This window comes from Prunus dulcis, chromosome 3 (genome assembly GCF_902201215.1).
Source record: "Prunus dulcis chromosome 3, ALMONDv2, whole genome shotgun sequence".
In the NCBI taxonomy this organism is placed as follows: Eukaryota; Viridiplantae; Streptophyta; class Magnoliopsida; order Rosales; family Rosaceae; genus Prunus; species Prunus dulcis.
Genome location: NC_047652.1, coordinates 3,536,481 through 3,547,227, shown reverse-complemented (window position 1 = coordinate 3,547,227; position 10,747 = coordinate 3,536,481). Strand labels below are relative to the sequence as shown.

Below are 10,747 nucleotides of genomic sequence, written 5' to 3'. Positions count from 1 at the left end.
TTTGGCTCTTTAATTAAACAGGTACCAATTCAAATGGAGTTCAGCTAACCTTGACAATTAGGATTTAAATCATGAGTTCATCCAAGCATTGATAAGGTTTGAAAAATTCACCCAAATTACCCGACATGGCAGCATCAAACACCAAGTCAACATGTCAAATATAATGACAAGGAATTGATTAAGCAAATGACATGTTTATTATTATTGACATCAAGAGCTTCTGCATTTCAATGCATCTTGTTTTATTACTCTTACCATAGTAGTTAAATTTTGGAAATGTTTCTTATATATGTAGCAACTGATTTGAAAAAGAAAATACACAAATGAACTCCCACTATTTTGTACCATCTTAATGAATCAAACTCATGTCTTGAAAAGAGAGAGAAGCAAGCAAACAGATGACTTAATAAAAATATAAAAGGTGCCCAAATGGTGGGAATTTATCTGGGTTTGGGGCTCCCCTCCCATAAAATGTCCACCCAATTACATACATGTTCCATTTGGTTCTTGGAAGATATGGTCAAGAGGAAAATAAATAAATAAAAGAGACCCTTGGCAAGTGGTGAAGAAGAATGAGACCAAATCAGTGTCTTTTGGGTTAGAAATAAGATCCCAAAAGATAGGAAGTTGAGCTTTGTCTAGTCCATGAAAGACAGTGGAAACAATACAATACTTGATTAATGAAGTTATGGTTCCCCATATCTTCTCCAACTCCAACTCATCCTCATTATGCTTTAATTTTTCTTCTAATGAATTTGAGATATAATAAAGACATTCCCAACCCAAACAATTTGTTTTTCACACAACAAAATACAATTATCCCTTTGTGTGTGTGCGCGCGTATATACTATATAAATACATATTTTTTTAAACAAAAATACATGCAATAGTCTAAACTATAAGAGAAGGGATTTCACACTCTATCAAAGTGTCGTTGGGGTTCAAACTTGAGACAACCATTGGTCTGTAAGCCAATGCCCTTTTCCGCTAGGATCTCCCAGCGGCAAATCAAACTATCCTATTAATGACCAACAATGCCAACAAAAATGTCAAATCCCATATTCTTGAAAAGGCCACACATGCATACAAAACAATTGCATACATGTCACAGAGTCACAGCACATGCATAAGATGAAAGAAGACAAGAAGCTCCTCCTAGCAGAAATATTATATTAGAGATTGTGGGTTTCTTTCTTCACCCTCTATAACATGAAGCACATAGACATAATATTGTGAATTATACAATACAACCCATAATATAATGAGAGTGATAGTTGAAGAAAGCCATGTCCTTCAATAAAGGGGGGCCTCCAAAGGCTCCAAGGGAAAAGCCAAAAAGAAATTTTTTAATAATATTAAAGGCTATATCAAATACAAACAAAAAAAAAAAAAGCCACACAAAAGAGAGAAAAGAAGAAACCATTACATTACATATAGAAAATGCTAATGGTATGGCTCTGTGGTGTTTTCTCAACCTCTATAACATCAGAAAATTATGAGCTTTAGCTGCTTAGCTTAGCAATTAAGCCTACTAAGAGTCAGTCATGCTGAGCTTAGTATGAAACATTATATCATAGGCTTCATTAAGAAAGTAGATTAAGCATGTAATTAATATAATATCTACTGAAAACTTGAACCTGGTGTATAAATGGCAAGGTCAGGCCACCCATTGCCCCCATTCCAACAGCTCGAAGAATCACCATTTTGCAAACCCATATAGCTTTCCGGATTACCATTGCTCTGGGCCTCCAAACCCGGGTTCACACCCGGATCCGAATTCAACCCATTACCTGAATCCAAGTTCACCCCAAAGTCACCCATTTGCATCAGTTTTAGACCCGACCCATTTGGGTTCAGACCCTCCAGAAGAGACCCAAACTGCCCATTTGAAGTCAGGAGTGAGCTGAAGCTCCCTGAGATGTCCAGCAACCCACGGTCTTGATCGATTTTCGGGCCATAAACCCGGGTCCGGTCAGGCTGTGGATCCGGGTTCTGAGCTGCTGCGGTTGCTGCTGATGAGCTTGACACTGATGATGAGGAAGTTGATGAGGAGCGTTTTGAAGCAGACGATGACGATCTCTTTGTGTTCTTTCTGCTTCCACCACCAACAGGGATGTTTCTCAGAGAGCCACCTTTGGTCCAGTACCTTCTGCAGTTCTTGCAAAAGTGACGAGGCTGTGAGAGATTGTAGTTGTTGTAGTAGCAAAACTTAGTGTTAGGGGAATCACAGCGTGGACATTTCAGCTGTTCTTGCTCTGGAAATTGGGGTTTCATGGGTTGAAACGTTGTTTGGTCTTGCATTTTTTGAGGCCTCAAATAAGTTTCTATTTTGGACCAAAGTTGTGGGGCTATGGAGGATTTGGTGAGTGGGTTTGATTTTTTAGAGAAGAATATGGAGTTTGTGGGTGAGAAACTGGATTGTGAAGTCTGATTTGAGACCAAAAAAGCCTGACTTTTGAGGAGTTTTCTTCGATGAAGGGTGAATAGGAGGTAATAAAAAGAGGCAAACTTTAAAAACCAGAGTGGTTTTGAGGGTTTGGACAATAGATTGTAGGAACTGAAAACCAGAAGTTTATTTGGGGATCTGAAATGGGGTTTTCAGGGCCTTGATAGGCTTTGAGCCTTTGAGACTGTCAAGAGGCAAAAAGAAAGAGCAAAAAACCAAAAAGGAGACAAAAAGACAGGATATTTTTCAGACCCAGATATGAGCTTCCATGAAAACAACCAAATAGCACATAACCATCAAATCTTCCTCCAAACCAAAACTGACCAAGTTTTCAACTTTCAAGCAGTGAAGAGAAGAGAGTGAGCAACCATGCTCAAAAAACAAAGCAGAGAACCAAAAACCAGAGTAAAAGATTAATTTTTGCTTGCTTTATGGTTGAAATTTTTCAGAAAACTCCAGAGAAAAAAAAAACACCCAGATTTTTCAACTGGGATTTGTTTTTATGAGGTGCTGCATCAAAGGGTTGAAAGATGGAGAAGATGGAGAAAGAATATTTGGGTCTGATTTTTTTTTTTTCCTTTACGGAGATGATCTATCTCTATGACCGCGTGAGAGTGACGACTAGGCCTCAAATAGAGAGACAGAGACACTGCGCTCTCTCACTCGCACACAGTGGGCATATTGAAATTAGCTAAAGCTTCTTCTTTCTAGATAGCCCCACAGCTTCCACTAATCACATAGTTAATTAAAAAGTAATTACTTTTCAAATAGAATAATAATCCTCTAAGAAGAAGCATAGCCAAAACTGGTTTTGTCAATGACTTAAAATATTTTTATTGCGAACATTGGTTAACCAAAGTCAACCTCCATGATTACAATGCTCTCATTAACCTTAAACAAATAAATTAAGAAGTCGACATGATTAGCCACACAACAACAACAACAAATTGTAGTTTATAAATTGTTAGCACAACTATGGATTGACAACCCCAAAGCTTTAATATTCTCTCTAATTTTATTTTTTTTTGTCTACAGACAAGATTACTTGATTAAGCGCATAAAATTATGTACGGATGATCTAGAAAAAAGTATTAAATGTCTGAATTAAATTATAAATTAAGCTAACTCCTACTCTAAATATGTAGATTAGGGGAATTGTTGTCCTTTTAACAACAAATTTATATCATATTATTTAACAAAAAGTATTTCGTTGTATTTATATCTTGACCGTTTTGTTTCAACTAACTATGTATAATCTTCTATTTTGTCCTCAAGTTGAGCGAGAGCTAGAGATTAGAGATCTAATTAGGCCAATGTTGCATATAATTAAGCCAAGCCGAACCGATGAGGCTGAGCCGCCAAGCCGAGTAGAGGAGGCTAAGCCGCCGAGGCTGCAATAAAGTTTGCGTGCAAACAAAGCAAGCACCGGGGGTGAGAGCATCATTGGATTGGCATTTTAACAGCAAAATCCTTGCCGCCAGTTCTTTGTGGTGGCAGCATCCGGACGGTCCAAGTGTTGACTAAGTGTGTAATCAAATCTTAGCCAGACAAGTTGTCCTAGCTAGAGTAGACTAGGTGACTAGATGGTGGGTTACAACTTTAGAGAAATTTCAGCAATCAATCCAAGGAGCAAATATCAACTAATAGTATACTCTTGTTTGATTAGTGAACCTAATATCAACCTTTGGCTCTTCCGTTTTGCGTCACTCAATTCAAACATGTTGACAAAATATATTACTGGGTGACTATAGATCTCAATAGCATGCTCTCATAACATATTAGATAATAGTGAAATCAAAAGTTTTTCGGGTGGCTGAATAATTTTGCATAATGACTTGTTATGATTTAATGGACCTATCGTTGTCGGGATGAGTTATGCTGATTTTCGTTAGTTGGATGAATTTTTTAAAAATTAACACTAAATTACTATATTTCAGAAACATTGCACTGGATTGGAACCCGCCCTATTAATGCAGATTTTCATCTTCAATATAGAATTCTCTCTCAAGACATAGCAAATTTCACTTCGAGATCCATATTTTGTTAGACTATTGATCGAGAAAAACTCATATGCTTTCCTTAATTTTTAATTATATTGAGAAAGTATATATGAATTTGCTTAACTCATAATCATCCCAAATTTAGATTAGACTCGGATTGATTAGAATTCCTCCGATTCAAACCCCACTCTAACAAGAAAACAATTTGTGAAAGCTTCCTCTCACCAAGGAAAAATATGGGGACCCAAAAAACTTGTTGTATTGGAAATGGCTTTTGCTGCGCGTTTTGACTGATGAGTGTGGTTTGTTAAATATATGGGCCCACCGACGCAGCCTAGAAAGCGACGGCTCTGATCGTTTGACTGTGTTGAAAGTGTGAATGAGCATCATAGCCGATCATTGGTCATAAGCCCACCTTTGCCATTTGTGCGTGACTTTAATCATGCACTGTCGACCAACTCTAGGTTAAGACTAAATACATCCCTCTCAATCCAATCCAATACAATTTAATTCAATTCAATTCCATCCGTCGGCAGAAAGATTTATATGTCACGAATAATATTATTTTGTTATTCTTAATTAATCACGTTATATTATCCGTGAGATGCAAATCCTTATCATCGGTCGGCCATAGGCACTGCACACAACTACACATATTTGATGCATTAAAAATTCAAAGTTGAAGACGGCCTCCGTCCCCGTGCGACAATGCAAGGATTGCCATTAAGGGATATGATTAGCATCGTGGGACACGTGGACAATGCTGATTTTGTTCTTGTTTGTTGGGGCAGCAAGGTTGGGTCCCCTTCAAGGGAGAGGTCGTCATGACATTGCACAGTAATAAATTTGCCAATTTGAATAAGATTTAGGCCAAATTATTCATGTATTGTGGGTTGTATGTCAATGTCAGTCATTTTTTTTATAAAGAAAAACTCTTAATTATGTGGCTAACATCTCAGTTTAAATTGAACTTTTCATCCAAATTGTATTCAATGTCGTCTATGGGGCATCATGTGAAGGGTGAAATGTCATTTTTGGACGCTAAACCCGGTTTGATCTTTAAATCAGGCATGAAATGACTCTTTTACCCCAACAAGTGATGTGCGTATTGGTCCAAGTTGGAGGAAATTTATATGAAAGTTTCAACTTGGACTGAGATTAGTAAGAAACATAAACGCAACTTAATATTAAGAATTTTTTCACCACACGAGTAACATTGACATGTGATCCACACCACAAGGATGATTTGTGCAGTTTTAGCCTAAGATTTATGTGTTCTTACTTTGTAAATTGTCTAACTCAATATTTTTCAAATTTAAGTGACATTCTCCATTTGAATATCACTTTTCATGTAGAGGAGGAAAGAAAAATTAGAGAAAAAGTTGGAATGTTAACCAATTTTCTTTTCTTACCCATCTAACTTATGAATTTTATAGTTTATGAATTTTTTTTAAATTGTAGTGTAAATCACAAATCACGTTAGCTTCTAAGACGGAAATCTTACATAGCTCCAGGGTCGCAAAACTATATCTTTTCAATCATAACCACATTCTCATCTCGAAATTAGCAACACATACTAAAATTGAAAAAGTTAGAAAACTACATGACTCAAATCGTTAAAATAAAACCATAAAGATGGAAAGTAAAAAATGAGTCAAATTACGTGGAAAATGTAATAAGTTGGCCTTAAAACAAAACAAAAATGGAAGTAAAATAATATTAATAGGTAAATAAATGTGGAGTGAGTATGGAAGCAAGCAAGAGCAAGAGCACGAGAGGGCATGATGGGTTATAAAGAGGTGTAATGGAAATGGTAGGGTCATAGTGTGATAGGGCATGCATGAGTGATGAGTGAGAGAGGTCGGTAGACTTGCAAGCAAGCAACTGTTGGAACACAAAAAGGAAAGAAAAAAAAAGTGATTTTGATGGTGGGGAGCTGAAGATGGTGGGGGGATTGAGACGCGTGTGCATGTTCTCTCCCCTGTCCTTCCAGAGCTGGACACGGCTGGAATGGCGTGCTCTTTAGGCCCCTCCCTCCGGAGAAAAACCACTGATATCTTCATTTAATCACTCTCTTTCATGTGATATTTTTATCACGCATGATGTAACATGATTAGTTATAGATAATAAATTAGTGTTATTCTCTTAATATACAAAATTTTCTCCTCTCTTCCCCTCTAAACTAAACCCATCAACATCAACTTATATACATTACACACCTACCGACTCATTCACCCTCACTCACCATTCTCCCTTCCAATAATACAAAAAGCTTATCGAATTTAAGGGCATGAGTGTTTTGTTCGGTTTAGACCTCAAATTCGTGTATGAACTTACGTAATATTACGATTTGAATTGATTCGGTTTGGATTTCAAAATAGTAGTATAATAAAATGAAATCGGTTTAATTCGGTCATTTCATTTTATAATAGTAATGGTGATAAGAATAATAAAATGTCATGTACCAAAAAAGGATAGTATAAACGGTTTTCAAATAAACTATGAACCGAAACAAACTAATTGTGATTTGGTTGGATTCGGTTGTGTAGTAAATTACACTTTTGTTAGTTTAAAAATGGAACTAAATCGCTAAAATTTGTTTGATCTGACCGGTTTAAAGGGTTCGAGCGATTGTTAGTTTATTGTTTTATGGACTCAAGTTTGTATTAAGATTTGACCAGTGGGGTCACTCTGTCAATTTGTTGTGGGATGTGGACTAATTAGTTACTGGACGAAGAATCCAAGTTGGACTGTACTACTACAAGTGGGACAAAACAGAGCAACAAACATTGTTAGTTGGGACTTCTCTTCCCTCTCTCTCTCTCTTTAGAAGAATTCCCTTTTGGTTCTTTGTTTGGTGGTGTTTCTAATTATGAGCATTTTCTATAAATTAGTAAGTACATCAGCTAGTGGACAATAAATCTCATTATCCAAACAGGTTAACAAACATATCACCTATTATCCAAACAGGTTAACAAACATATCACCTATGTAGCACGGACCGAAGTGTCGAGGTGTCGGATACGCGGACAGGCCTCGGACACAATACGTGTAGGAACAATTTGTCATGTCTTTTCTACACAAAATCAACTACTCAAGTTTTGTTTGTACACAAGAATTTGTGTATAAATCTTCATTCTACTAGTTTAATATAGCTTGCTTCGATCCCTTTGTTCATTTGTAAAGAGTAAACAATGCTGTTTCTTTTCCAATAAAACAGGTTTTCGTTTTGATTCTCTCAATAGAACATAACCCACGTTGCATTTAATATAAGGATTGTTACAAAAGAGGGAGAATCCAGAAAAGTGGAGTTGACATTCTTCACTGTCATTTGAGTATGATCCAGACGATACAAATTGGAGCCTCAATTTTTTTCCATCTACAAATATGCTCCATTATGTGGATTCGATTCTTTGAGTTCATCCCAAACTTAGTCAATGACAGATGATAATGCATTGGGAAAACTATAAACAATTGGATTGTAAACTGAATAAATTCTAGGAAAAATTCTACAACCAGATATCAGAAGCTGCATCCGATTCCATTGGTGTGGGATGATCACTAAGGGTCTATTTTAATTTCGAAGCAGAACGAAATCATATTGAATTATTTCGGAAGCCATGTCTGGCTGACTTGACAGCTTAAACTCAATATCTCAGAAAACAAAATTTTTTCATGTAAAGTCAGAATGGCGACTCAGGCCACTTGGATGTACTAATCTCCAAAAGCTAAAACAAATAGATATTTTCCTAAAGAAGTGCCACTCAAACATAGTAGCCTGTAAATGTGAAACCCCTCCCTATAATCTCACCACCGCAGAACCAGGCATAGCACTCAAGTCCAAACAGAGCAGCAAGACCAGCATTCTCCACATTCAGTTCCTGCCTGTTTATTAGTGCATTCTTGAGAGAGTCAGCTTCCTTCCAGAATGCTTCATAACGACCCGGAATGCTGCAGAGAAATTTTGAGAAGGAAGTTATGCAGTAGTGAAAACAAAGCAAGCATTTACGCATTTTTGCATCTATGCATCAATGATTCAAAGAAGAGAGGGATTTTTAAGTCAACACACCTTAAAATTGATAAATAGCTAAATCAAATGTAATCCAGTAATCAGTATGATTAAAAATGCAATAAATTATTTCTGGTCTAGTGAACCGAAGATAAACTCCACCGATTATTATCAACAAATAGTGATGTTGGATTTTCATGGAGGATATGACTGCAACATTTTCTAACACACACACACACACACACACACACACACACAGAGTCATTATCCCATAAATCCCAGGATGCCTGTTTTGGCCAAGTGTTTCTTAGCTAGCCACATTTCATACCAAAAACAAAGGCAACCTTGTTGTCGTAAAAGTACATGTACCTAAACAAAAGTAGATGAGTAGATATCATATGTTTTAAATTGACCAAGCTATTGGCATAAAAAAAATGCATGCACATAATATCACAAGCATATATTTCAAATCTGGAAAGTCTATGTTAAGTAAGGTTATCAAACTACTGCCGCTGCATATGGACTGTTACAAGGAAAATAGGTAAAGTGCATATCTGAAAGGCATTAAATGTAGTTATTAGTTGTACAATGTTGAAATTGAACTATGCAATGCAACTCATTTTGGATAGACTTAAAGAGAAGTGTCTAGATAATGGAATGCAACATCCAGAGTGAATTGAAACACAACGGAAAGAGTGAACGATGCGACCTCAAAATCAAAATGTGACAATCTCACAAAAATTAGCACAAGATTCAATTCAGCATTCCTGAATCCTATCAAAGATTAGAACAAGAATGTTACACTCGTATGCCCCTTCTATGAAAGCACTGTACTGCCTTAAGTTAAAAGATGGGAGCAAAGACAAAACCTGGCAAGACGAGTATAGAACAGTTGTTTTGCTAATGTTTGACATTTCTCAATGGTGGGTGGCTCCTGGATATGGTGCTTGTTCTGCTCTACCAACTGCTTGTAATAGATATTTCCATTCTTGACTAGAAAGTTCGATGCCTGAACCACCTTTTGCAACGAAGATACCTTTGAAGCCATGGACTCCCTAAACGAACCTGAAAATAAAAATGATGCATTCAGGGAAAAATGTATTCAACAAACATCCTCATCTTCTCAGATGCAAGAAAAAAGAGAGGAGAAATTCGGATATTGTCTTGCTAACTAAAGACTGGAAAAAGGCATATTATTCCAACAACAATTACTCATGGAAACATATTATACTAGGACATTTCACATACATGAGGCATTCATGCTTGTGCACGTCAAGTCGTTGAGGAGAATGCAAAAACAATTGCAACAAATGGTAACAATAAAATCTGAATGGTTACAGAAATTCAAACAGACAAACTTCTCCAAGAAAAACATAAAGATTAGTCTACCGGTTAAAATATTTCCTGCGTTTAAAAGGGTTCATTTCAATGCGCCTTTTAGTCGGTAACAGAAGCTCACACTTGTTTTGGAAGATTCAAATCACATAGTGGCATCAATATGAATGGTGATTAAGAATTTGAAAAGACAACATTACATGGATGAATGACCATCACCTTTTGTGATTCTAGATTTTTAAAGATATCATGAGAAATAAAAGTAGTCAATAACACCATCATATCAACAATGAATAAGAACCCAGTCCAGCAATCAGAGGTCGGACAACATTACATGAATGAAATATTGCTAAAGCACATAAATTGACCGCAGATTTTTACACATCAACCAAACTACACAACCCACATTGTTCCAAAAGCCACTTCAACTCAGTCAACATTATAAAGGGTCATTCTCACAAAATAACAAGTAATAATAAAACATGAATTCAACTCTGAAAATAAAGAAGCAAATGGGCTTGGTTGGTTGCCGAGAGAATGCGGGAAACAAAGAGGAAAAGTAAATTGAAAACTGAAAACTGTACGCATTCCATTGTTTAGAGCTGATGGCAAAACAATGGTTCCCCTCATTTTCTTGGCAACCAAACAAAGTAATAAGATTTCCAAAAAGCTTTGATCATAGTTTTAAAGATTAAAATTATAAAAAAGGAAGCAGATATGCACACATTCAGAAAGAAAATTGATAAAACACCTCGAAATTTCTTTGGGATTTGGAGTGAAACAGAAGCCCTAAACACCAGAGGTAGTCGCTGTTGCTGATCACTTCGCTGGTATTTCGAGATTTATATCGAGATTTATAGTGTAGGTAAATTCGTCCTTTTATTTTGCCCGTCTGCAGAAATGAACACGTGGCAAAAGAAGAAGCTTTCTATTTTCCTTTTTAAGAAGGTAGAAGTA

At 36.5% G+C, this 10,747-nt stretch overlaps 2 protein-coding genes across 2 annotated transcripts; both read right to left on the bottom strand.

Annotated features, from left to right (window-relative positions):
- Positions 1–383: 383 nt before the first annotated feature.
- Positions 384–3,138, bottom strand: LOC117622558 (dof zinc finger protein DOF3.1-like). Its single transcript, XM_034353285.1, has one exon. The coding sequence runs from the start codon at positions 2,299–2,301 to the stop codon at positions 1,621–1,623; it is 681 nt and encodes a 226-aa protein (XP_034209176.1). The 5' UTR covers positions 2,302–3,138; the 3' UTR covers positions 384–1,620.
- Positions 3,139–7,996: 4,858 nt separating this feature from the next.
- On the bottom strand, positions 7,997–10,685 carry LOC117622577. Its single transcript, XM_034353311.1, has 3 exons — positions 10,542–10,685; positions 9,325–9,520; positions 7,997–8,397 (listed from the first exon to the last, which is right to left on the bottom strand). Exons 2-3 carry the CDS (start codon positions 9,501–9,503, stop codon positions 8,211–8,213), a joined length of 366 nt encoding a protein of 121 aa, XP_034209202.1. The 5' UTR covers positions 9,504–9,520; positions 10,542–10,685; the 3' UTR covers positions 7,997–8,210.
- Between the last annotated feature and the right edge of the window lie 62 nt (positions 10,686–10,747).